Below are 27,923 nucleotides of genomic sequence, written 5' to 3'. Positions count from 1 at the left end.
CATGGCCGTGTCATGAAAATCCGCGCCGTCGATTTGACCTGAACGAATGCCAAAAATCATTTAATTTCCACATAGATAGGTGGTGGCGAATGTAATATAATAACACGTAACGATTCCGGCGACGCATTATTGGGTATGATCGCAACATATGGCACCACATAACGTCCCGACTAGTCATTTCTCTCTAGCAGCTCAAGTTGAAGTTATTCTGGGATAGCGGTTATGTATATCACAGGAGAAAATGGATTTTTGCAAACAAATTTATTCCAAAACTCCCAACAAAACACCTCAAAACAGCAATATTTTTTATCAGTAAGGGATTTGGATTAACGACCTGTTGGATTTGAGCTGCCGCTTGCACTTTTCCTGCGGTCTTTGCTTTACTACACGGTTCACACGCTTTGAGATATATGAATCGTTTCTCATTATTTCCTGATTTGATTCACGCGGAGAAGTCATTTTGCCAACTGCTAGTTAGCGCTTGAGATTACCGGACCTAGTCTTAATCAATAATAATAATAATCGTCAGATTATATTTTCATTTGCCTAAGACACTCACAAAACGTAGAATGCGATATACAAGACACAGTGCGATGTCAAATGAACAGACAGGAGGATGCCGAAACCTCGGTACTTACTGCAAATCGGATATCATTATCGTTATCAAGTTCTTTTGCCCCTTAAACTTTGGATGTCTAGACTTTCAATGCATTCACATTGTGGTCAAAACCCGCAATCCACAGCTGACGAAAATATTAGGCTGGCAGGCGGGCCCCAATCCTATTTTCGCTATAACAAAACTGACGTCATAAGTCTCGTAGTTCCCTGCGCTATTCAGTTTGTTGTTTGCTTGCGGGGTGTTTCTTCGTCAGTTTCCGTTCCGAAATCTCTGTCCGTCGTCAATTCCTGCGCCTGTCAAGCTCAAGGTCAGATATGGCCGACAAAGAGTATAAACGTATGGAGAGGGTGAAAGTATGGGAAGACAATCTCACCGAAGCACAAAAGAAATACATCGCGGATCAGACCAGGAGTCGTTACCAGAAATTCGCACACCTGAGATCTCGTAGAAAGAATATCTTTGCTCTCGGACTAACTGGAATGGTACTATCGATATATGCTTACACCTGGAGGCAAATGTCGAAGGACCGTCTGTGTGATGAAATAGACAGAGAAGTCCAGTCGAAGTTGCAGCGGTGAAAATTACTTGCATTGTTTTTGTAATTATCTTCGGTATTTTAAGTATAGTTGTTGCACTGTGTGTGTTAGCATGGCGCCCCTATACTTAAAATCCCCATTTCTTGAACAATGTTGTGCTCATGATCATTGTGTGACTAGCATTGCAGTGCACATATGGTTTTTGCCTTGATACCATACTGTCGAATTGATGGTGCCAATTGACGCTTTAAAATCACACTCTGTGTATATTTCATGATGTCACTTGTGTTTTCCTTGTCTATAAGATATGATGTTGTTAGCATCGACCGGTTTTTCTCATTAAGACTTAATTGCATCATGAAAACTATCTTACGAAGGATATTTAATTTGCTTGACAGGTGTTTAATGTTGGTTATGGTGATTGATGATACTCGCGTTTCATGAAAAGTTTGAGGTGACTTCTTTTGGAAAAGGCTGTTTTGAACTTGTGCCACAAATGTCAATTACTTTTCAGACTAGGATATTGTCAGTGATATCTATACAGATCGTAGCATGGTGTTTCTGTATCCATTGAATTTCTGATTGAAGAAGACTACGTCCTGAGAGTTTCTTCCAACTTTGGATCGTGTTCCTATCATTATTAACGAGCCTCACATTAACATTTGATCATGAGTGCCGGCACCAAAAAGCTTATGAAAGTACGAGCTAAGCATTCGTACCAGAGACAGAATGAGGATGAATTAGCCTTCAAAAAGGGAGACATAATCACGGTAAGAAGTTCTATAGATGCGCCTATCAGTTTTACCTTCAGATTTTATGAAGGAATTACTATATTTGTACGAATAATAATTCATAGTAGGCCGACCTGGTTTCAAGAGATTCTCTCATATTTTGACAACCAGTGAATTAGAAAACAACAAATTTTCCAGAGTTCAAGTTTCTGACATTTTACCAGTGAGATTAATGAAACTGTTGACTAAACGTTATGAGTGCTTCTTATACTTGAAAGTCACCTGTGAGTAATCGTAGCAAGTAAGCAATTCAAAATCAATTAGATTTCTGGGCCTCGACCGTGCAAGTAGCTTTATTTGCTAAGCCCATGCACCATCGTTTTTGCATGCATCTTTCAATAATCTTCACAAATTTCCGTGTAATTGCAATGAAATTTCGATAGTCTCCACATAACTTGATCAGAGGCGCTTTTATTCTTGTGAACATCGTGGAAGAAGCGTTAATTTTGTTCCAATATGCATAGACAATCATTTTTCATGGTAATGCTTTTTTCAAAAATCAGATTGTATTTAGTTTAGTTCTATTTAGCTTGATGCCTAGCATGCCCAATTGTCCATGCTGAAGTTTTTGCCAATAGTTATCCCAAGAACATTCAATAAATCTCTTTATTTCTCTCTCATCCTTGACATTGAAGCAGATCTTAAATACTATCAATTTATAAATTATAATTTATAAATATTTTTTAGCAATAGATATTTTCAATATATTTGAAGCTCCATTGAATCTTGTTGCAGTTATCGCAAATTTTTAAGTACAAGGCAGATCTACGTGTTGCCGTAGTTCTAGGTATTTTTCCAGTCTACTCATCTGTTCTAATGCTGAGCTGTTTGGAGCAGTTCCTTCGGTATTATTCAAATCTTCTCTTTTCCCATTCATGAAATTGGAAAATATTGGAGCTATTGTCTATTGTTTTCTATGTAATTGAAATTGGGTACCAGGTTACCAAAAAAGAAGATGGTGGCTGGTGGGAAGGGACTCTGAACAGCAACATGGGATGGTTCCCAAGCAACTTTGTTAGAGAAATAAGAACCACCAAGAAAATAGAACCGGGTACGTTTGCTGTGGTAGCTTAATAAGCTTAGCTCTACCATTCATTCCGCATTTGGTGTAATGTATTGTAAGTCCAAGAGCTATAATTAGGATAATTTATGTGTACGCGGTTTGTGTGGACAATGATTTAGAATCTTGGAATTTCAATTAAAGTAAAATATTCACGCCTTTCTCAATACACTATCGTTCGTTATTCCTTACATAGGCAAAAGAATCATGATTAAATACATCAACTCTTGACAGATGCCATACCATCTCAAGCTGGTCCACAAAAATCTTCCTTACAAGATCAAGTAGATTCCAAGACACAAGAGACAAAAGTTGCATACTATCAACAGGTGAATTCTTGATGATAATTTCTTGTCATTTCAGTCACAAATTGAATTTACGATGAAATTGTTATGCCGATCATGTTCCTCCACATTACCATGATGATATAGGCCTATAGTACATTTCAAGATACTCATTTACGGACTTTTTGCAGTGTTTTGGATAGATCCTGTGATTATGGTTGATGTTGTTATTATTATGAATTACAATGTTCAATTTTTCTACAAGTGATCTTTAGGTTATTAAGCTTATGCATATTAATATGGATGTAAATCCCTTGCTTCAAAATTCCCATCTTGTTTTCTCTAATTCCTTTTTGAGTGACCTAATTATACAAAGCTGTCTAGTAATCTATCGGTTGTGAACTTGTGGTCATGAATTTGTCGCTTGATTTGTATTCTAAAGGGGCCAAGATTATTGTGCTGGCTGATTGACAGTAATTGGTTCTGCACCTGTTTCTCTGTTTAGGGTTAGATTAAATATAATGTGCATATGATGTACCGGTAAATTGATTTCACAATATGCTCATTGCCAACCCTGCTGGTGTGAGTATTGACTTTGAATCCTACGTAGTAGTACTCACAAAAGGCTTCAAGGGATGGTCATCTTTTTCAATTTACATTCAATTCAAACTGGGAATGCCTAATACACTAGCAATGCCCAGCATGACATTACTGATTGATAGCTATCTAACCTATCTTCGTCTCTGTATAGTTGGAATCATGGAATGGATTCATGTTGTATAATCTTGTCTTATCTCAGTATGTGCCTATGTTCAAATAATGACTCTGTGTTGGAAAAAAATCGTGACTTGGTTTAAATTCATGAGCAGATAACCTCGCCTATTGTTCCGAGTTGGCTGTATTGAGTTTGGCTGATTTATTGGTACATAGATGGTTTTAGAATGACCCTGTGTTTGTTCAATGGAAATGAGTTGGGACGTCATTATTCTATAAATGTGTTTACAGTAAGGTACTATATTTACTGATTGATATTCTGCACTGAGAACAGAAGTCTAGTGTAGTGTGGTGTTTTGCGATATTTGCTTCATTTTGCCATTCTAGAATTTGATACTTGTTTACGAGACTGGGGGTACGGCATACGTGAGTGTGTTTGACATACGGTAAGCCCTACTTTCCAAAATTGATTCCATCGTGTATACATTTTGAAATGTCATTGACTTTGGGTAGGGCCTCCGACTTCCACTAAACACTGGGACCTTAACACTCATCCTACCCCATAATCATGGGGTCTGATCACGAGACTATTAGAAGCCTGTTGATTGATTGAAATCTTTTCGATTTTCTCAGAGTTATCAGGGCTTAGTCATGCTTTCAATATATCTGGACTTTTGATGTTAATTTGTATACTTGTCGTTTGCTTGTATCTTCTAAAACTTGAGTTCTTAATCTTAATTAGCGTGGCCTCCAATTTTTTTTGGTGGATGTGTCCCGGGGGCTCCCCTAACCGTGGCATTTGGAAAGCTGATGACTTCATTACTATTTTATCTAGTTAATGCCTGAAAAGCTTCCTGATGACTAAAAAAAGGCAATCACTTCCACCCAACCCTGTCGCCGACTGATCAGGCCTACCGGTTAAAGTGCAATTATTAATATTGTTAGTGTTTGTACTGTCCGTGTGGCTCTTGTGACCTGTGGAAAGCAATTAAATTACGACAAAATAAGGACATACAGTAGAGAATAAGGACAGATCCTTTAGTTTAGGGCAATGTAGTTTATAGTTATAGTTTCAACATTGGCCTTTCATGAACCCCGTGTTAAGAAGCAACCCTTTTTCTAAATCGCCGTTTGTTATTCTTGCAGGTCTTACAGAATTTGCTGGAAACCGAGAGAAATTATGTGAAGGAACTGCAAAACCTCGTGGGAGTTTATATAAGTCCTCTGCAACCTCAGACTGTCCCGGGCGGGGACGGTATTCCGGCGTCAGACATCGTGGTGCTGTCCGGAAACATTCAGTCCATTGTTGATTTCCAGATCAAATTCGTCAAGGAATTGGAAGATTGTTCAAAGTACGTTGTTTTGTAATTTCGTTTAATAAGCATGTGGCTTACAGCAACTTATTCAGCTTGTCCAGAGCACTCGGGATTTGGAGTTGAGACTAACTCCTTGTCCAGGCCGGCTTGTATCGAACGCATATGCATTCGGTGATTGCAGCTGCTCATCTGGCAGCGCGTGTCTTGAAAACAGGACAATGATGTCAGAATCACCAAATTATTAACAGTAGGCCTATTTTTCTCACCACAATTTGTCACCCGGCGTTTATTGTCATTGTATGACACTTCTGACTGCTGAATTTTAAGGTATAATATTTAGTAATATAAAACCGTCAGATACAGGATTCGTTATGCTATTGCCTTTTAAAGCAATGTAGTTGTTCCAGGCATAGGAGCTAATTCACATTTCTTTATATTGAAGGGACAATCCACTCTAAAAATGATGTGGTCTCAAATTGAAGGGCAAAACGAAAAAAAAATTCGCCGCAGCCATTTTATTCAGAACGCCACCGTAATGGAGCTGCAATTTATTGAAATTTCCACAAACACATCACGCTCCAGCAGTCACACAGAGATCAAACTCTATATAGTTGTCAGCCGATGTTATGAAGGAAATATGTCGTACACGCCAAGGTGGTTTAGATACCACGTTCAACGGAAGATGTCCAGTCAGGATTTTTATGTCAAAATCGGGCCTAGTGTATTCTATTTCTTTAGGACAGAAATGGATCATGTCCTATTCTTATGTATAAAACATTTTTTATTGTATAAAACATTATTAGACATGATCTATTTCTTTCCTAAAGAAATAGAATACACTAGGCCCGATTTTGACATGAAAATCCTGACTGGACATCTTCCGTTGAACGCGGTATCTAAACCATCTTGGCATGTACGACATATCTCCTTCATAACATCGGCTGACAACAATATAAAGTTTGATCTCTACGTGACTGCTGAAGCTTGAAACCCTTGTGGAAATTTCACTGAATTGCAGCTCCAATTACGGTGGCGTTCTGAAGAAAATGGCTGTGGCCAAAATTTTTTTTTTTCGTTTTGCCCTTCAATTTAAGAACACATCATTTTTAGAGTGCAGTGTCCCTTTAATGTGCAATTCCTTGAAGCATTGTTTCAAATTGAATGTATTAAAACTGCTTCATTGATTTATAGCATGACTGTAGAAGAATTCACTGCTTCTGGACCTAGAGGGCTTTAATATTTTTATAAGTGTATATTCTTCTATCATTTCTTCTTCCTTGCTTTGAACCCATCCCAAAATACCTCTTTCATTTTTGAATAGATCAAATACAGCAACGGCGTGTGGTAATAGCAGGCAAATCACTGTTGACATGTTATAGGCGACATTAGAATGGTGTATTTCAATTTCTTATTTTGTGTTTATAAAATATTAGGGATATTCATTGTGCTTTTACGGTAAATTAATTATATGACGGTTTAATACTACCGTTGGCCATTTTCGAAGTGAAGTGTGCCCCCTGGTATTATTTAACCCTTTTCCGTTTGTATAGGTTGAACTATCCGCAACAAAACCCTGGCCACTGCTTCCAGAAGAACAGCGAAACGTTTCGTAAGCTGTACGAAGAATACTGCAGCAACCACCCCTCCGCCGTGTCGGTCATACAAACGCACAAAGATCAAATAACGAGGTTTGTACCGCAGATGTTCGCCCGCTTGTGATGTTCTGGGATTGCTTAGTCTGCTGTAATTTAGAGTTCGTGACGTATCAACCACAATTTGATGTCCGGCTTGGATTACATGCTTTGATATGAATGTATATAGATATTTGTACTGCCTCCCCACAGTTTTTATGCTGTCCGAATACTTGCCCGTGTTGAAGGAGTAGAAACAGGACAAGGCATGTTAAAAAATACAAAGTCAAGTAATTCTCAAGTGAAATTTAGTTACGGGTTAAGAATCGTGATATTCTTTCCTGTGGATTGCCACCTTACTAATAAACGCGGACAGGCAAATAATGGGGGAAATAGAAGTTATTTTTGGAATTTTTCTGTAACGAAGTGATATAAAAATCGACTTTGATTTTGATGTTTAATAATGTAAAATCAAATTGTCTACAGCTCTATCATTAAAGTCAATCTGCTTCATGTAGAGGTGATTTTGGATGTAAAATCCATTTGCTAATTGCAATGGAATGGTTAACTTACGCAATCATTTTTGTGTGTTGTGGTTTTCAGTAGCTGGGAGCTAGGCCTTCATATTACCAACATGTCCAGGCACCCTTTCTAATGCTCATCCATATCAATTTTTGGCTCGATAATGAAAACATGATGAAATTTTTCAATTTAATATGTCAGTATAAGGCAGGGTTGCTGATCTTAGGCTCACCTGTGCTTTTGACCTCTTATGACACAAATGTGATCGTCATGTTCGGGCCCTGTATACTTTTTTAAATAGATCTGTGATTAAAAAAGGGTAGAAATCACAAGGTTATTGAAAATCAGTTATTTTCTCCTAAACAGTGGCCACTAATGACTATCTCTGTCTATCTATAGTGTGAACCAAATTTAATGAAATTTATAATTTAAATCTGCCGCTAATTTCGGATTGCATTGCATCGATTGCCCATGAAAAGACATCTGGTAGTTGTCTATTTGATGAAGCGTGTTATGCCAATGCGTTTCCTCCCGTATTCCAGGCAGCTGGAAAGCAACCCCAACGCTAACTTCATACAATTCACCGCCGCCCTGAGCAATCCTTTTCGTCATCTCGAAGAGTACTCGAATCTACTGCGGGAGCTGGAAAGGCATTTAGAAGTGCGATCGATGCCGTTGTTCTCGGTCTGTTAGGTGGCGAAACTTGCTTTGTTCTCTCTTCCAGGACAGCCACAGTGATAAAATCAACGTTCTTCAAGCAATATCGGAGTACGAGCGAATTTCGGTAAGTGTGTACTGTGTAGGCCTACTTTATTTGTGCATGCTTCAATAACAAGCCTAGTATCTTGGCGGTACCGGGCTGTGTCAGATGATGCATGGCAACATCATCCTGTAATTAGAAGTTTAGTTTAGGTTGCCTAGTTTTTTTTGCCTTAAAATCCTAGTGAAGTTAATTTTGTTTTGTTACAGACAGAGTTGGTCTAAATCGTCATATAGTTATTTATTATAGTCATCTCCATTTAGGAGATATTGTTATTATACCATAAGTATTGTGCCAAGTGTTGTTTTGTGTATAATATCTCGTGTTGCATCCAAAACAAGCAATTTCTTTACATAGTCTTTTGTAGCGTTGTCTGATTTTCACCTATGCAACGAGATGACTGATTCTATCATGACGTCTCGGCTGTGCCCTTTCAGCTCGTGTGCCAGGAAACTCGCAAACGCAAAGAGACAATCCTCCACATTCTCTCCAGCCCGATTCAAGGCCTGGACGCCGACTCCATCTCCAGCTATGGCACGGTGTTGTACATGTCGTCGGTGATCATACTCAGCGGTCCAGACGTAAGCGCTACCAGATTTTGATTTTCAATTATTTCAATATGCTATATTATGCAATTGAACATTATTTTCACGAGCTGAAGGATATTAAGTCACATTTTTTAATTACTTCAAATTCATTTATGTGTTGATTTATTTCCACAGGCAGGCGGAACTTAAATTGATAGAATTCGATTTTTTTATGATATTTTTTTCGATTTTTTCTCAGGAGCGGAAGGAACGGTATTTGCTACTGTTTCCAAATTGTCTGATCATGCTGTCGGTGTCGCCGCGCATGACCGGGTTCCGATACGAGTGCCTTCTCTCGTTGAGTGCAATACAGGCGAAGCATCTGGACGACACTGCCACGTATCAGCACGCGTTCGAAATCACGGGTGACCGGCTTTTTTCGAAGTTGAACTTTGACCTTCCGCAGTCCGTGTTACACTTGGACTCTTTTGGGCCTGGAATCTGTCATTGTTGCTTGAAATGTCAGACCCCGGTAATGCGGAAGTGATGTCGTATGTTTCTACTCGAGTATAAGTAGAATTAGCGATTTCCATGCATGTGAAAAGTAAATATTGTAGGCCATGTAAGAGTGGAAGTTTTGCAGGAGGTCTTTGGTCTGAGTACTTGAGTACTCCGAAAAGCGCTTCCCCAGAAAAGGATTCCTGCTTGCACCATTTTTAGGCAAATCTATTTTTTTACACTTTGGAATTCAAAGGGAAATAGTTTTTGCATATATTTTTGTATCGTTGAGTAGCATATTCATTTTGAAATGAACCCGAAAATCTTCGGCTGTCACTAGTCAAGGGTAATCGTCAGCAACTAGTAGAGAATTGGAATGAATATTTTTTATTACTTTCAAGATATTGTCGTAAGAACCACGCGAAATAGCCCTTGTGTCACGGCAACTGAATACATATTCTCTAAATATCATTTTTTCAAATAATATTTTTTAGAAGATTCTACACGTTTGTAGTGTCATTAGTTATTTTGTGTTAGTCGAAGATATTCGTCTGTAATTTTGAAAGCGGCCACCTTCGATTAGATCAGAGGTCTCAAACACGCGGCCCACCAGATCATTTTGTGCGACCCGCGACGACATTTTAGATTTTCAATAATTTCACAACATAAGTGCCACACATATATATTCGCTCTTAAATTGCTCGAAAGCCTGAGACTATTCATCAAACTTCAATCCGCTCCCATGCAGCAGAATATTTACTATTTCGCCACATTTCCAATTCATGATGATACACCTTGACCCTTAGACGATAGTCGTTTACAGCACTATGCTTATAGACGATTCGTGACTGAAATAATTTGTGAGTTAGACTTGGACGTGACCTTTATTAGAATTACTCGGACTCAGGCTGACTCGATGACCAAATGAAAATGACCCGAGTGGACACGGAGTCCCGAAAATGACCCGAGTGGACACGGAGTCATGGGAATAGTAATAGATCAGAAGGTCGCAGCTTGGTATTTCGCTTACTAAGCAAGTATTTATGGCAACCATTCGCAATCTATTAGTTACATCTTGGGTCGCTAAACCATGTTATTGAGGCCACTTAAAAGTACTGAGTGCCGTAGCGGTACGCTCCAAACGATGTATCAACATGGGTTGTTCGGCGTTAAGGAATTTCTATAACTATGACATTCATTATTGTATTTATGTTATTTTTCCGCTCTGATATTCGAAGGTAATTGACCATGAGCTTAATAACCACTTATCAGGGGTATACCCGGATCCTGGACTGGGTTACACTCCTAAACCCCAAATGCTGTGATATCAGATCAGTCTCTATTATCAGTCGGTTAAATTCACAATATTCGTAGTAGCTGCAATATAACGTGATAGCTTTTATGATAGCAATATATATTTTTCCGCTCACGTTATGTCTATATCTTATAATTGATATATCAAGTACAACAACACTTCTATTCATATACTTATAAATGTGATGATTTTTTTCATGCCAGGCCTAAATTGATACAAGAGTAAACAACATTTTTATGATGTGTGTTGAATGTCAGTCTGCTGTATCGGCTCACTTCCAATAGGACAATTTCATCCCGTCAACTAAGGCCTACTTGGAAAGACATGGAATACCCTTATTGATGCTGCGGCCCGCGGCGTCGTAAAAACTGGAAAATTGGCCCGCGAGCACATTTGAGTTTGAGACCTCTGGATTAGATGGGAAAATATGTGAACTCTTGACCGAATACACTTTATGAAACTACTTACGCGAGGACTTTTTAGGCGTCTCATACGTCCACTTGAAGAAGTTTGGACATGTCTTAGAAATTGCTACTTCTGTTTTTGCAAAGTGTAGAAATTGATGACATTCTGTTTCTAATTCAGTAGAGACGCTGACTAAGACGACTTCAGCTAAATACTATGAATGGTAATTGTGTTCAACAGTATTTTGGGTCTATTCTGGGGCGTTATCACTGAGGTTTTAGTTTTTAAAGATTCCCCGTATTGCATATTTTAGCGGTCCTAAAAGCTATCAAAAAATCAGCTTGCTGCGGTTAGTTTCTCTCTCTCTCTCTGTAAAACCTAGCCTTGTATTGTTCCAGGCTCGCTCATCGACAGCAAGATAGTGGTGACGCGGTCCACGGAAGAGCAAAGGCGCTGGCTACAAGTGCTCAAGTCGCAATGCGAGCAGTGCAGGCAGCCCCGGCAGTCGCCAATCGCCACGTGTCAAGTGCCCGTGGTGCAGATTCCTCAAACTACCGGGGTAAGGAGTACGCCGGTGGTTGGCAGAAGAGTGTTTCTTTTATTTAGCGACACTTCCGTTGGTTGTCTTGTTTACTTGGCGGTATTTTTTACACAATAACTACCTCTGCGATGTTTTTTGTCCCCCTCAGACGGAATGGTTTCTGAAATGTCCGTTATTAAAAGATGTGAGCTGATTCAGAGTTTGATTTCAACGTATTAAATTCTCGTCTCTGTCTTCCAGCAGTATACGTAAAGTTTACTACGTCATTAACGGGCTTGTCATCTTTCAGCCAATCGCCAGACAAGAGCGGACCACGCCTGAGCTGTCGTCTCCGCCAGCTATTTCTCCGCCATTGATCTCCAAACCAGGCATGCACGGTAAGCAACACTTTCTTATCTACATCGATTAGTGTTCCCATCCTCAATCTGTGTTCCCGGGGACATTTTGTGCTGGTTGCTAAGTCACGTCTTGCAATTTCTGAAGTAGCCGTCCCCGATCAACTGTAAAACTATGTGACCCCTTCACCCCTCGATGAAATCTACAATGGAATGACATCTGATATTCATATTGAAATAAACCTGAATATTTTCGGCTGAAACTCGTCAGGGGTGATCGTCAGCAACTAGTAGAGAATTGAAAAGTACATCGTATATTTGTTGATTTGGAATGTTCTTTCCAATTTTTTACTAGTTGCTCACGGTTTTACCCCTGACCCCGGGTATTTCGTCTGTCAGTCCTGCAACTTGGAAAATCGGGCCAGAAACTGTCGGGACTGAGCAAAACTACGGTATTATGAATGCGAGCCATTCTATATCACTCGAGCAGATTTAAAAATGGGTTGAACTGAAAAGCGAACACAATGACTCGTACTCGACCCTTTACTCGCTGATTTGGACTCGTACTCAAGTCAAAACTATAAAAGTGAGATTGACTTGTGACTCGGGACCTCGTGACTTGGTTGAATCATTGGAAATTGTCAGGTTGCCTGAAAAAAATAGTATTTGCGTAGGCGAATTCTTCAATTATTTATTACAGGTCTGCCCACCGTAAATACTATGATTTGAAATCCTAAATTTTGAACATCAATAGCTTAGCTTCTACTGGTTTGAATTGGGGCAAAATTGATGTACAGCCAGTAAAATTTGGGAAAAAAAGCAATTTTTGAACAACCCTATTGTACAAGGCATGTGAAGGAAATATGCAGTCTTTTGAATTTCCATTTTTTGTCAGTTACGACGAACTACTGTTACCCGCCGGGGGCGAAGTCAGACAAGAATCATCGCATACTGTCGTTACGGCCGGCCGCGCCCCTGCGACACCTCTTCGGCGGCCGTGACAACCCCAAAAGCCCGAAATCGACGAGACGGGGAAAAGGCAAAAGCAAAAAGCCAGACTACCGTAAGACTATCGACGAAGACAGTGATCGATTTACAGAGTCAGGTGATAGCGCGCATTTGGCCTGTGGCGGTTTGATTTGTGTTGTTTTGCCTGCGGTGTTGCACGTTTTTTTGAAATCGGTTGATAAATCTCAGTTCCTCCTCTGCGTAATGCGTACCCTCGGAATTCTCCAACATCTGCACATATTTTTTTTTGATTCCGAGTAAATAAAAAAAACTTTAAATAATTTTCAGAGGTTCCAAAGATCATGCGATTTGAAATTTTCTTGTCACTAGGTGGCGCCGCATGGGGAAAGGCCTTGATAATCAATATTCCGTGCTACAGCGATGGTAGAGAACCAATGAAAATGTCTAATTGTTCTGTCGCCGAGAAATTGAAAAAATTCTAAACTAAATGTAAAAAAGCTACAGACGAGAAAATAATTTTTGGGGGCGGATTTAAAAATGACAAAAATCCATTAGCATTCTGCTTTATAGAAAAAAAATAGTGAAAAGGGTACTTTGAAGGTGTATGGTTTAATGTAAAAAGGGATTTTCAGATTGGACTTCAATGCTCTCGCGAATGCTTGTTTTTTTATTATAATGCTAATCATCAACTCTAATGGCTTCATTTTCCACATTTATTTTTTGGTATTGTAGTATTTTTGAAATTTTTGGTTTTTAAATTGTATTGGAATTAGCCGATCGCGATTTTCAAAGTATGCCGTAGCTACAGGAGAAGAAGTAGTTCCAAAAAGTACTACTTTTTAAATGCGATATGCATATTCCTGACTAATGCAAAATGGCTAAATACACTATGAATACCTGCAAGTCTTCGAAAATCTCTTTTGATGCCGTGATATAGGAGCCGTTTCGTGCAGTTCTTCTGACAATTTCGCTCGTAAAATCGATGTAAACTTGTTCTAAAACTATTTTAGTCTGTGAGAATCCGAGTAGGTAAAAGTGAGTAGTCTTGACTAAAAAAAACTGTTTGAGTAGGCTGTATAAGTGCAAGTAGTCTTCAGTAAGCAGTGCAAGCTCAAAATTTGAGTACTCTGAAAGAGTAAAAGTATTTCATTGCTGACCACCTGTGGTCTTTTAAGCAAGTTGACAGGCTGCTTCGTGTGCTCTATTCATTGTAAACCAATCACTAACGTATAATTTTGAGTATGTGCTGGCGCACGTTGTTTCTATGCTGGAATGAACGCAATTTTTTTTATTTTCATTCATTTTAGACTGACACTTGTGCATGCTAGTTCGTGAATCTGTAAAGAAAACGGGTGATGCAAAAATTTAATGGCCGAGTTCCTAAAAAAAACTTGTGTTCTCCGGCAGAAATCAAGTCCCAATATGGGCATTGTGGATGGTCTCGTAGGTTCATGCGATCGCTGGCACGGCTATTTTCAGTAGTTTATTGACGCTGAACTGACTTTCGCCTACGGTTTTTCTGAAAAATTTTGCTTCACTTTTCAAAACTGTGAAACACAACCTCAATGGGATGCGAATCCAACAAGTAATATATCGTGGAATTCAGAATTTCAACGCCTAACCAATTACGCCACAAAGCTATACGAGAGCAGGGCAATCGTGCGTGTATATATCACCATATTTTAGAGCGTTTCACCGTAAACATGCAGTCTGAAACGCTCTACCATGTGTTGATAGTATCGATCGAACTATTTGAGCAAAAGCGGTCACTCGTGGCTTGTTTGAAAGAAGTAATCTCTGTCGCAGTGAATAGCACGTATTTATTCGCACTAGGCATACGTTGTGGACTCTATGAGGAAGTAACCAAAACTTGTCCGTTTTCACAACAAGGTTCGTATTCTTGATTATATACACGCTCGGTCGCCCTGCTCTCGTCTAGCTTCATTGTGTAGTTGGCTGGGCGTTAAAATTGTGAATCCAACGATATATTACTTCTTGGTTTCGCATCCCATTGAGGTCGTGTTTTACAGTTTTGAAACGTGAAGCAAAATTTTTCGGATAAGCCTGCCGGTGAAAGCTCGACTAAACACCTTTGTGCATAGGAATGTCCAGCTTTCAGCAGATATAAACATGGTTTGGGATTTGATAAATCCGGATTTGCAGATTTTGGCCCGATTTGTATGAGATATAATGTTAGGGCCATCTTTAAACCGGATTTGGACTTTAAGACGTCTCATAATTTCAGACTCGGATATTGACACAATACGAAATCAATTTTCGATTTCGACTTGGTGTTGAATCTTAATTTCGACTCGAAAATGCTAAGTTTGCTCGTTTCTGCCGATTTCATTGCGTGTTCATTATTACAGCAAATGTTTTTGACCCAAAACAAACGCTAAAATTTCATTAATACCAATTTTTCTTCAGACCTTACTATCAGCGCTGACAATCATTCGATCACTGTTTTGCATCTTGAGTTTGTTATTTCTGCAGCTCTTTCAAACTGTTGTCTTGTATAACAGCTGCCCGCGTTCCGGACGAGCAAGAAGTCCTGGAAGTGCTCAAGTACTACTGTCACCCCGTCAACTCGAGAGGCCCCGGTAAGTGTGTCAGCGGGTCTTTGCGTGTCTTGACTGTCGGGCATGCGTGGCGTAACATGAATTCTCACACTTGTGATAACTCTTCATATTCGTGTGGCTGATGCTCGGTTTTTATGCGGACTGCCCATATCGAATGGTGTTTTCAATTGGCACTGCGCACTTCAACTTTCAATGCAATATTACTTCTCTGTATTTGTTTTTCACAACTTTAGATGGGTGGTTAGCCCATTTGGAAGCATTGAATCAGGAAATCGTTCTGTAGTAAAACAGCTCGTTGATTTAGGAAATGCCTCATTTTTGAAACACTGTTCTCACAAAAACGGATGCATTACGGCTGTCTCCTTTGCTTTTGCACCCATGGTAGAGGATTTCAATCAGAATTTTATTGTCATGTGCATCTCCACGACTATGTGAACGTAGCTGTCTTTGTTTTGCCTGGAATTGAAAGCTGTGCACGATAGAGACTGCTTGCAATTGGTATGTAAACTTGTCAACAATGCAGCATTGTTTTAGAAGTATGTTCACATAAATAAGTGTGTTTTTTTTAGTGTGCCACAAGCCAAAAAAGTTTGGGAACCATTGATCTTAACTCGAAATTCCGGTCCAAAAATTTGCACCCGTGGCAATTTAGTATCCTGATTTTTGTGGATAGGGTAAAGTTTATCGGTTTCTGTTAAACATTGCAAATAATCCTCCTTTGCTATCTTGGAGATTTTGTTAGTGAACGTTCATTCCGTCATACACGGTAGAAGGGCTTTAATATAGCAATTTTCGAATGATGCCTCTTTGTGGCATTTTGCCCTTCAAGCATAATGAGATGTGTGAAGGTTTTCTTGAACTCCAGACAGAGACAGATGTATAAAGTGGCTTGCCTTCTATTTCTGTGTGCATTTTCATAACTGATTATTCTCAAGCTGGTATTGGGTAGTGGTGGTTGGTAGTCGAAATACTTTTTTGCTGATAAACGCCTTTGGTATGGTATGAAATTCGGGTATAGCCTGGACTTGATTGTTGAATGATGCTTTATCTTGTGAGTATTCTTGGATGTTTCAGTCTTCTGAAATCCTTATCCAAACTGAATTTCTTTGTTTCATGCGTCCAATGTTTGGAATCCTACTGAACTTGTTTCATTAGACTTATGATTGACAAATCCTTAATGACTCGGAAACTTGAAATCGAGAATGTATACCGACTACGGTTTGGAGAACTGGTCAGGTATTAGTTTAAACTTTTGTAAAGAATGAATCACATACTGCTCCGGATCCATAAATTACAGAATATTGACTATTTAATCCTGTACAATGACTATCAATTCTTCGACGCATGAGCCTTAATCAATATTTTAAATAAGCACTAAATGACGTGATCTTAGTCACTGGAAAGTTTTGTTGTGAATTGGGCCTATGAGATGTCTGATATTTTCTAATTGATTGAAAATTCCGAGTCTATTTTGTGTTGAAAGCCAGGCAGGTTAGCTTCTTTGTTCGTATTTCAATATGCTACTGAAATTTAAGTCATACTTAGATTTTTGGCAGCATAGTCCAGTGTTTGGAATAGCCCACGAGATATTATTGCTGATAAATTTCGATTTGTTACTTTCGTTATTATGATGTAGCTTTGGCAGTGTAATCTTCTTTGTACACTGGGAAGCAATCTATCACACTGTATGCATGAATTCTTTGATGGTGACAGGTATTTCTTGCTGCTGGTGGCAAATTTAACCAACGTATGATTCATGCTAATTATGTTGTGCATATATGTCAGATTTTGCCTGTTATTCACTGTTTTCGGCTATTGATGGCTGTAGAATTTGCTGGTCGCTGTCTGGTTTTCTAGTGACTAATATAGAGCTGCAGTTCACTAATGATTAGTTTAGTTTTGTGTTGCCAAAAAGCGAGGTCGAGAGGATACATAAGTTAGCCTGTTGCTGATCCTGATTGTATTATGGGAGTTTATTGTTTGCTGATCCCTAATACTTGAAATTTGTAAACTCAAGATGATGTAACATTTCCAGATATGCATATCTAGACAAGTATGGAAATGGCTTGTTTAGGAGATAGCACAGTGGTCTGGAAACCTTCAATCGACGACATGTTTAATTGGCTAAAAGTTGTAAAGTGAAATTAGTAAGTCTGTAGCAGAGATATCTAGATATCTGGTGTATCGGTGCTTCTAGGTTGTTTACAATGATTTCTAGCTGCCCAATGGTTATGGATGCGTTAGATTTAGCTTGCGAAAGGGTCAGGGTTTTCTTGAGTTAACGTTAGGGTTAATTTAGCTTTGGTTGAGATTAGGGTTAGAGCTGGGTTAGCTTGGGTTATGATTAGGCTTGAAGTGAAGTCAGCTTGGGTTGGGGTTATGCTTAGGTTAGCTTGGTTAGCAGACACCAAAATGTCTGGGAACAATCAACAAGCGCCAGTCTGTATGGATTGATAATAATCTTTTTGCAGTGTTATTGATTAGTGGGCAGTCTGATATACTTGGGCATCCTATAATATACAGCGCCTTGCATTGTTAGGGGTTTGGTGTTTTTGTTTTTGAACTTTCATATGATTGATGGGGAAACTATTAAACAATTTTATGAATACCAATTGGTGATCTCAACAGTTGGTTCTTTTGTTTATTCATTCCTATGTGAATAGAATACTCAGTAACTGGGCAATAACGACTGTGGAACCAGTAATCCCAAGCAGTTAGAATTTCGTTTTTGTGCTATATACAAACCCACCGTACAGCTTCTGTAACCCAATTATATGGTTTACTGAAGGTTATGGTTTTACCCCGCTATCCAAGTATTACTCTGTAGTAGTGATTTGTGTTGTGTTTCTTGAAAAGGCATAACTTCTTAAGACACTTTGTATCTGAAGTTAGTCTTTGTGGGGATACAGTAAAGCAGAAAATGGTTACTAGAAAACGTTATTGGATTAGTGTTGCACTTTATCTAGTTTTGGATTCCCTGACTTGTTAGTGCAGTGTTTATAGTAGCGGTGTAGATGTAGCGTAGGTATTGTTGAGCTTTTTTCTGGAAGGCTATAGTTACCGTCATTTGCATGATCAAGTGGGATGATTCCGATCTCAAGTGCCATGTTGATTTCTAACTAAGATAAGCCTCTTTGGGTATAGTGGTTTGGAGTGGGATTTGGCAGGGTCCGCTGTGCTGTGAGGCAATTATAGATATCCGATTACCTCTTACGCTATGCTTGTGCCTAGAACTAATTTATAGTCAGAAACCAATGTTTTGTGGAATGATGCCTTAAGGGCATTGTAATGGTGTATTTATTGCCCCACCGGTGCCAATTAGCTTATTAAGCATATGCGGTGTTCAGCTAATCATGTGGCACACACCAGATGTATCTGCAGAGTCATATGACTGCTGTTAAGGAGACAGGACATGAATAATGCATCACTGGTGCGCGGATTTTCCTGCAACACGACCACTTTTCCACAATTTGATGACTCTAAACGGTAACACTGACGTGTCACGACTTCAGGTGTTTGATTTGCTGTCGTAAATCTGAGCTGGCAAATTTGCAGACTTTGTAGTATCAGATTTCGAATATTCAAGCACGCCGTCGGGACGTCGGCTATTGCAAATGTTTGATTAGTAGTCGGCGGTGCCTGTGGATGTATAGTAGCCAGAGTCAGCAACTAGGACATTTTCAGATTTTCAAAGTTAATTAAGAATTAGAATTACTGAAATTGCACAAAGAAATGCAACTAACATCAAGGAATTAAATCAGTTTTTATTCTCATACGTATAAGAATGGTAACAAAGCTTTACGCCATACGTCAAGCTTGGTTCTTTTCGCTATACAGTTCAGGATAACAAGAAATTAGATTAGAATTAAAATTAGAGCATAGAAACATTTGACCAATTGGATTAAGAGTTAGATTGACGTCATTTCGTAGTAATTAGACAATTAGAATTATCTAGGTGTAAGTATGGTAGTTGATTGTGTCTTCAGTTGGTACATTAAACCTCGTGACTCACTGTGCGGCATCTTATGCAGTTTTATAAAATCATGCAGATCAAGCTCATGATCATTTTGTTTCACGACATGATGCTACGCGTTACTTCATGTTACTAGGAATCTAATGCGGACCGATGAAGTTCTGATATTTTGTTCGATTGGCTGCTGTCACCAGGGTTCTGACCTTTATGCAATGTCACGTCATGCGGTATCGCTTCCTGTAGTCGAAAGCAATGCATCTCATTTTTGCACGCTGATCCGATCTTCATTGAACTGCTATTGTGTGATTGTGTACAGGAAGGAAGGTTTTGTTTGAGAGCTCTTTGGTCATATTGATATGCTACCGTGTTTTGTGTGAACGTCGTGTTCAAACTGCTATATTGCGGGGATTATTGGAAATGAGTTATCATCGGGATGTACATGGTGCCAGTTCTAACGCAGCGAGAGGTAACTGTTTTTGTTATAGTGTCGTGTGTTTTGGACTTGAGATTGCTAGTATCGCCGTACAATGTTGGTGATTATAACCATACTAGCAATATTCGGAGGTCAGCTTTGTATAATGTCGTTCCTGGTATTTTTATTCAATTGAATATATGTACATCTGTGTTGTGTGGCATGGATTGCTTACACCAGGAAAATGGTCGAGATCATTTTGCTACTTTGGTGTCTGTTTTGGAATACTAAACTGGTAGTCATTTGTGATGTCATTATTATTGGTAATGTGTTTTGATATATTTGAGGTAAGGTCATCAGTAATAACAAGATGTAGTGAGTAATACTCTCGAGGATGCAATAGGTGCGCCAATTTGGTGTTGGTGTGTATTCTTTCGTATCTTTATTGAAGATATGCACTTGACTTGAATGCTTTTTATTCTACTCGGTGGCCGAACTCGTCTTTGTTAGTAATTGGTGATTTGTTACCATTGTAAAGCTTGATTTGAGCAGATACTTGTCCTGTCAAGCCCTGAAAGGCTTGCAGTATATATATTGACCCTTACTGCAATGAATTTCGTAAGACCTTGACGATCTATCAAATGATCTGTTTTGTTCGACTGTTCTGAGAAAATGTAGTTGTAGAAAAACTGCACTGTTGAACTGCATTTTCAAGTCACTAGACATTGGAGACTGACTGAAGACAATGATTTCATGAGAACCATCGATTTTGAACAATATTACTAGATACTTTAGGAAGTAAAAGTGTCTTAGTTCAAGTACATGCCGATTGGCTATTAATTTCATCTCCACGCCTCCCATTATGCTCCAAAAATGCCATTCTGCCTTTTATTTAGTAAAAGAATAGTGTGAAAATATCGGAATGCGACGAAATCCCCATTCGGATATCTATCTAACTTTGATCTGAATTTAACTCGTATCTGACAATGAAATGCCATGATAGTTTCCAACACTACCACTGATACGTAACTGTCCTAAAGTCCATGATCGCAATTTCCTCGAGCTTTCTGGCTGCGAGTAACCTTTCACACCCGAACAAAATGATGCGTCTGTCCCGTAAATTCTGGTTTGAAGGATAGACTGGCTCCTCTTTTAGCCATACACTTGCAGTTGTAGGAAGAAACGAAAGATACCTGCCTTGTGACGTACAGGCTTGTTGGTATATCACTCAAATTTCACATTATAATACTGCTTACATTACTGGGCCTGGTTTTCGGGAGTATTTGGTTGTATCAAGGTGCTAGTCATCAACAAGCATCTACATTTATCTTGATTCATTAAACATCTTAAAGGATGACTAGTATGTGTAGAGAGAGAATAGGATGGTGATCGAGTAACGAGCACTGCCATATTCCTTCTTTAGTGCATTTGCCTGGAACGAAGCCGAGACAGACCTCAATTTTGGAAGAGAAAATAATCGTGGAAGACGCGGCTGACGGAGGTCTCGAGGAAAAGTAAGATCGAGCGACTGGGTCCCGGTGATTATTCGTGTAACGATTGTATTTTGTCTCGCAAATAGGAGCCTTGTCGACACTGTATATGACCTCAAAGACCAAGTCACCATGCTTGTCAAGGTAGGCACTTTCTTCACGCATGCGCAATGCGTAATCATTGCTCGCTACAGTAATAATCGCATGCTGGTTTTTTCGGTGACGTCGGTGTTGTAATTTATCATGGTATGGTTGTGATCGGTTTTGCGTGATTAGACAGGAAATTGTGAATTTATTGCTGTAAGTTATTTTAGTGACGATGTGTGTTTCTTGTTGAATTCATGAAGACATCGATATTATATTTTGTTCCGCACACTCTTTATTCGTAGTTACTCATGTTTTGCAAGGTAGACACGGAAAAGGACCTGCTATCGCAGATCTTATGGTAGACCTGAGTCGGTCGCCGCTGTAATGCGGAACGTGCAACTAGCGTAAGAACTAAGAACCTGGTGAAGTAGACCTTATGTATCACAGAAACTGAATATGCTTGCGAAAATGGCGCCAGTTTGCAGTGTCATTCGTCATACGGTTGGCGTTGGTCACAAAGAAGCATCTCGCCATTTTGAAACTACCCACCTCCGATTAACTGCTAACAAAGTTCTCGTCCTCTCGACCAAATCTTCTTTTTGAAATTACTTTCTTCAGTCCCTTTTGTGCCTTTTCATTATGTTTAACGAGTCACTTGTACTAGTAATAGAGTATAAATTTATGGCATAACTTCTACTCTGCTTACCCTGTCACTAGTATTACTAGTAATAGAGTAGAAATTTACGGCCCACTTCTACTCAGCTAACCATTCGCTTCACGTTTTCAGGAGCAAAGAAAATTCCATGAGAAGCTGGAAGAAGAGATCAACTCTCGCAAGTATTTAGAGCGGATCATCAAAAGGTCTGTGGCCGACGCGAATCAGGCGCCCGACGCAGCGTCGCCTACGAGTGATTCGAGACAGTCGCCGTCGGAATGCTAGCATGGCTGTTTTCTTTTTCTTTGTATGCTTTGTGCGCTTGGCATCTCGCGCGATGGGTTTCGTTGTTATGCAAAGCGGCGGATTGATGCTTGAGAACCACCGCTGCTTAAAATACGCCTGAAAGGTGTGGAGGAGTCAGGTAGTAAACGGTACAAAAAGCCCAACTTTGTGATATCAGTCTCCTCTACGATACTAACGCGTGTCCAGTTGTCCACTTTTCAGAGCTCGTGCATTCTGTGAGATTAATCGATCGGTCATTTTCAAGTCTCGACCCTCAACGGTCACTTTGTTTACTCCTGAAATTTCATTTTCAATATCAGAATTGGTCTTGACCAAAATTTATATAATATACTGCTTTCGTATAGTTTATTTCTCGACCTAGAGTGATCTCACGTTTGTGTGCGATCTACACGGTAGCCAGTTAATCCCCTGTGCTATTGCTGGACTTGCGTCTAACGCGAGTAATCACAAACACTGCTTCAAAATCTAGGGCGTAAACTTCAAACGGAATTGTATAGGTCCATTTCATTTGCCCTGATTGATGTGAATATAGTAATTAAATATATGTCGCGGGCTGAATATGTTTACCTCAAACTGCAGATGTGAGAAGTCACGGCAACTCTGATATACCGCCTGCGTTGTGACGATTCTTTTTCGCTTTACGCCTTGTTTTTTCGCATGCTCCTCTCCAGCTTCTGTTACGATTCATTTTCGCACGTTTGACCTTCCTATGTGTCGATTCCTATTAGCGTTTCAATGATTTGCGATTCCTGTATACACGCTGATAGTGAAATCGAGATGACACTTTCGCTTACTGATTCCTGGTGTTGGAGGCGTCACAGCATACTGCGTTATGGCTGTGATGACCCGGACCCCAGTATTTTTCGATCATCGATGCGTGGATTTGTCAATGATATTCAAGGTCATAGGATTGTTTTTGACAATAACGAAAATCACTTAAATTCCAATGTTGCTAAATGTAATTAGACGGTGAGAGATAGTGTTTATTCAGCGATTTTGTGTTTGATGCCCATTGAGTACTTTCAGGCTTTTTTTTTTATCCGAATCGGAAATTGATTCCAGTCTGAATTGACGTCCAGGCAGATCCAGCCCCATTCCAGCTCAAACCACCCTTTCAGTAAATATCACTCTGACTCTAATATCTGCATCATGCTAATGTCCAAGAACACATCAATACCAATTTCAAGCCTATTTGAATCCATCTTTGACTTGTGTATTTCCACTTCTCCAATGAGCGGCCGTGGAACTTGTGTTTCGTTGGTCATGACCTGTGTGTATTAGCGGGCGATGCTTGTCTTGGCAATGCATCACCGAGCTTCGAATGTATCAATACCTCCCTCTGGAATTATGTTTTAATCGACGCGTTTTCCACGATTCTATTTTCACTGTCAGCGCCGATGTAATTGAAATTATACATTTTTTGACTTGTCTGCCAGCCGATATTCATATCGACGCATCGGTTCTGCAGAATTCGTGTCCTGGAAAGGCGCCGTGGATAATTTTCCTATTGATCTAACTCCTTCGCCATATATATAGTTTCTTTGCGTTCACCGTTTTAATCATGCAGTATAAACGAATACTGCAGTGCTTTCCTTGTGTACCATCATTACTACTGTATCTTTATTGCATTTAGCAGCTTTTGATTCTTTCGTCGTTCTTCTGTCGCTTGTATCGTCCGGCGATGATTGGACGGCATTCTAATGTTGTTTTGTTGACGTTATTAAATTTGGTATAATACGGAATGCATGGTTTTTTTGTCGTCTTATTTTGCCTGTTCATTCTTGTGTTCTGCTATAAGACCTTTTTGCTGCGGTAGTCATCAATCAATCTTGAGAATAGCTGATGCATGTTCTCCATAGAAACTAGCGGTCTACGCAACCAGAGTCATAGTGGAAAGTATTGAGGCAGTACGATCGAATGATGGAAAACGATTAGTCGCAACTGCATAACATAATTTCACAACTATCACTAAAAGGTAGTTAAGTGAGGAATTGAAGATTTCTGCAATTGTAAGATGCAAGCAATTTGAAAAACATGACATGCACTTGATTGCTGATACACTGTTTCACTAACCGCCGCATATTCAAACGGAAGTTGTGTTTCTGATACAAGCGAGTTTCAGTCGTTTGACATTTACAAATTTGGTCATCAAATTCCTACCCTATCCTTATCCATTCTTATATCCATATTTGAATCCAGCATCGCAGTAACCTAGTCAAATTCGGGCAAGATGATCATAATTAATGCCAGCTATGAAATGATTGAGATGCTTGAGCGATAAATTTTTGTCTGAAGCATTGCTATACTAATGGGAATAGCTTTGGTCACTGCTAGCAGTCGAGGTTCGTTATTAAGGCTGCCCAACGCGAATTCACGTAGAAATAGAAAGTTTGCATAGTCTTGAGTAGAATGGGTAAAAGAGTGGCTACCCACAACATTAAAAATTATATTGTAATCATATGATAGAGCTGCATCACTTGACTTCCATGTCAGAAGGTCTACTTAGATTGTGGAACAACATTTTGCCGGCAACCGTCTCGAGCATCTCCACCTTCACGGCAAAATACAAGCCTGATTCTTTCTAATGAGTAGTACCCTGCTATTGAGATTATCTGACTGATTACCTGACATATCCGCTAATAACTAATAAATATCACTGTGATTGGGCTCTACAGCTGGCACATGACATATTGTAATTTTGTTAAATATCAAAACCAACAACCAGAATATCAGAGGTGGTCAGTAACAAATTCTCTAGTAGATGTTAGCTACTCCTACTTCTCATTCAAGTCGTTCTACTTCATTTCAATTCCAAAGTAAACTAGGCTTACCATATTTTGGAAATCTAAAAAGAGGAGATTTTTTCAGAAATTTGAGACTTGCAAAACCAGTCCGCTCAGAGCTCAAAATACCATTTTTCTCTCCACATTTCTAGGTGGATGACTTAAAAAAAAGGTCATCTTTTCGCTCAGAGCTAAATTCACCGTTTTTCACTCCGAAATACCCGCTGGACCGTCACTTGTGTGCTAATTTACGGCTATTACTCGCAATTTGCTCTAAATCTGACCTAATCTAAAAGTGAGGACAAAAGGGCGTCCTTCGAGGACACTTTCAAAAAAGTCAAAAAAGAGGACAAATCCTCTTAAAAGAGGACGTATGGTAACCCTAAAAGTAAACTACTTTGTAGGCGTGGGTTTTCGCTTATTCGGAAGCCGTTTCCATTGACGTCATCAGTGAAATTGCCGTAACAGGAAAAATATCCCTGCCTCACAACAATTGAATGTAAATATAAATATCGCGTGCACCTATCTTATGTGTCGTTACTTTCGAAGAACCACACACTTTCCCCCTTTCGTTTTGCATGTCTTAGAAATCGCTTCTACTAGCAATTGAGTAGAAATACAGCTTCACTTTCACACGCGTGGTAATGAAAACACCACATTTTCCGGCTACACAACGATCTTACTGTCCTGTTGCTGTCAACCAGCGTTCGACCGACGCGTACTCGGGAACACAGAATTCAATTTCACACACATAATATTTGCATTCAACACTGTTACGGTATATCAAAAACAAATCATTATTCATTCATTGATTGCAGGGCTGCGAAGGCCACCGCCGATCCTTCGTCAAAACCTGGGACGTCACACTCCTCCCTACGAAGGTCCTCCTCATCTTCGGCAAAATACGAAGGCGACAAAAAGACAAACACGTGACCGGGCCCGTCCTTCGGTCTCATTTTCCGAAACGCAATTTACGATAATCCTTCTGCGCCTCTTTGAGTTCCTCGTTTTCGTTGTGCCGCCGCATAAAGTCTTCTTCCTTGTACTGCGTCGGTAACGGAAAATCGGTGCATTATAGTAAAAGTCAAGCTAGAAGACCATCGTTGACTCATGCACTTATTACATGCGATGCTATATTGTAGATGGGTCTTGTCGGACATCAGCATGTTTGCAAATAAGATTACAGACAGCCGGACATTCAGCGCTGCTTAACCTACTCATGTTCCATTGATCAGTTACCAAATTTAGCTACTGTAAACAGCTCAAGACGCATGTCTGGAATTTTGATACGGAACCCCCAAGGCCCGGTAGTAAAGATAAATTTGATCTTATTCGGCAAAATTACATTTTAAAAATACTCGTATTTTGTCTACTTGCAATCAAGTGGTTTTAATTTTAGACTTGTACTTCAGTTTTCGTTTTCTAGACAAAGCTAGGCGTACGATACTAACTATTTTACTTAGGCTACTTGGAAATTGCTACTTCTACTCGCAGGCTACTGCTGAAGTAGAAATTGACATCGTTACTGCTATTTGTATTTCGGTACCAACGATGAATACGTGGATCACCTCTGGGTATGTTCAACGGTATGATGCTAGCGATTAAGCACCCCCACCTCGTGTATTGACAGCTTGACTCCGGGCGGTACTTGCTTCGCTAAAGTTTGCGTTAGTATCGGCGCCGTTAACGCCTCCATGTCGTAAACCTGCACCACCCGCCCGTGCCATGGAAGGTCCGCAATGTTTTGCATTTCGTTCACGTTGCTGGTGAATTCGTTGAGAACGTGTTTCACGGAAACGAACGCCGTCGGCAACGCATATCTAGAATAGAAATTGATGCTATACGGGTGCTACCTCACAAAATTTTATGAGATCGCAGAAGAGGTTAGCATTACCTTTTGTAATAGGATCGGCTAACATCATGTCTAAATGGGCTCGACAAGACAGCAATGTTAATTTATACATCGCAGGAGTATTCTTTAACAATTTGCGTCCCGTCGAATGCAATTTTGATTGCCGATGTTGATGTCAAAATGCATGTGAAGTTTTTTATACAAACGTAATGCCAAACTCACGAAGACTGACGACATTACCGATTTATTATTCTTTCCGTGACTGTTTTTATCCAAGAATTCGCAACGCAATAAAAACTATACCAAACGAAGAGCGCTTACACTTCCGGCACCTTGATCTTGTGTTTCAGCACCAGCCTGTGGATGTGTTGCGTGAATTTTTCTACGACCACCATGTCGAATCCTTCCACCATGATGTTCACGGTTCCATAGCGATGAGGATTCGTAGCCACGTGGTCTTCCTCGTTAAACATGTTTTTCTTGGCCCTCGTCAGGACCTGCGGATTTATGATAAAATCAGTCAGTGAAACAGTGATATCCATTCAGCGCTAGTTACGTAGCAAAGTTCTATTTGAGTTCAAGGGCCGGTTTGCAGCACAAGCTGAAATGTTTTGATCTTGAAGACCATTAAGTGAAGTCAAGTTTCAGCTAGGTTGCCTTTGCAGTATAAAATTTGCCTTACGCTGGCCCTCAGTAGTAACCACACGGTAAATTAGCACAATCATAGTTTCATCATGGTCAGAAGCTTTCTAAATAGTATCACATCACGTACATTTAACACAATTGACCCTTAACTCACGGGTTTAGTACCTTTTCCCGAACAAGTCCTTCTTCACTGACGAGATCGGAACGGAGTATTACGTTCGGATAGAATCTTTCGTTTCTCGATTGAGTTGCGGTCGATATCAAACGAGCCGACACTAGCGGTATAACATTTTTAGTGCGGGATAACATGGTAGACTA

The 27,923-nt window shown here is 39.7% G+C and overlaps 2 protein-coding genes across 3 annotated transcripts; one reads left to right on the top strand and one right to left on the bottom strand.

Moving 5' to 3' along the window:
- Nucleotides 1-1,194: 1,194 nt before the first annotated feature.
- Nucleotides 1,195-27,271, top strand: LOC145453486 (rho guanine nucleotide exchange factor 7-like). Of its 2 annotated transcripts, none has more exons than XM_080331461.1 (17): nucleotides 1,195-1,925; nucleotides 2,886-2,997; nucleotides 3,241-3,335; nucleotides 5,151-5,356; nucleotides 6,871-7,008; nucleotides 8,016-8,133; nucleotides 8,198-8,257; nucleotides 8,671-8,814; nucleotides 9,020-9,185; nucleotides 11,377-11,537; nucleotides 11,809-11,896; nucleotides 12,750-12,917; nucleotides 15,346-15,423; nucleotides 21,211-21,301; nucleotides 21,367-21,421; nucleotides 22,152-22,225; nucleotides 25,927-27,271. In XM_080331461.1, the coding sequence occupies exons 1-17, from the start codon at nucleotides 1,824-1,826 to the stop codon at nucleotides 26,039-26,041; spliced, it is 1,971 nt and encodes a 656-aa protein (XP_080187587.1). In that variant the 5' UTR covers nucleotides 1,195-1,823; the 3' UTR covers nucleotides 26,042-27,271. The 2 variants fall into 2 exon arrangements, with proteins under 2 accessions (XP_080187587.1, XP_080187586.1); XM_080331460.1 differs by having other exon boundaries at nucleotides 12,750-12,959.
- LOC145453505 (large ribosomal subunit protein mL48-like) lies at nucleotides 25,845-27,914 on the bottom strand. The gene is made up of 4 exons (XM_080331479.1): nucleotides 27,771-27,914; nucleotides 27,282-27,457; nucleotides 26,724-26,928; nucleotides 25,845-26,153 (listed from the first exon to the last, which is right to left on the bottom strand). Exons 1-4 carry the CDS (start codon nucleotides 27,912-27,914, stop codon nucleotides 26,061-26,063), a joined length of 618 nt encoding a protein of 205 aa, XP_080187605.1. The 3' UTR covers nucleotides 25,845-26,060.
- Between the last annotated feature and the right edge of the window lie 9 nt (nucleotides 27,915-27,923).

The sequence above is a fragment of the Botryllus schlosseri genome, chromosome 13 (genome assembly GCF_051294905.1).
Source record: "Botryllus schlosseri isolate E-star chromosome 13, Bs_hap1, whole genome shotgun sequence".
Classification (NCBI taxonomy): Eukaryota; Metazoa; Chordata; class Ascidiacea; order Stolidobranchia; family Styelidae; genus Botryllus; species Botryllus schlosseri.
Note: the sequence above shows the minus strand (reverse complement) of the source record. Positions and strands in the feature narration are given on the sequence as shown.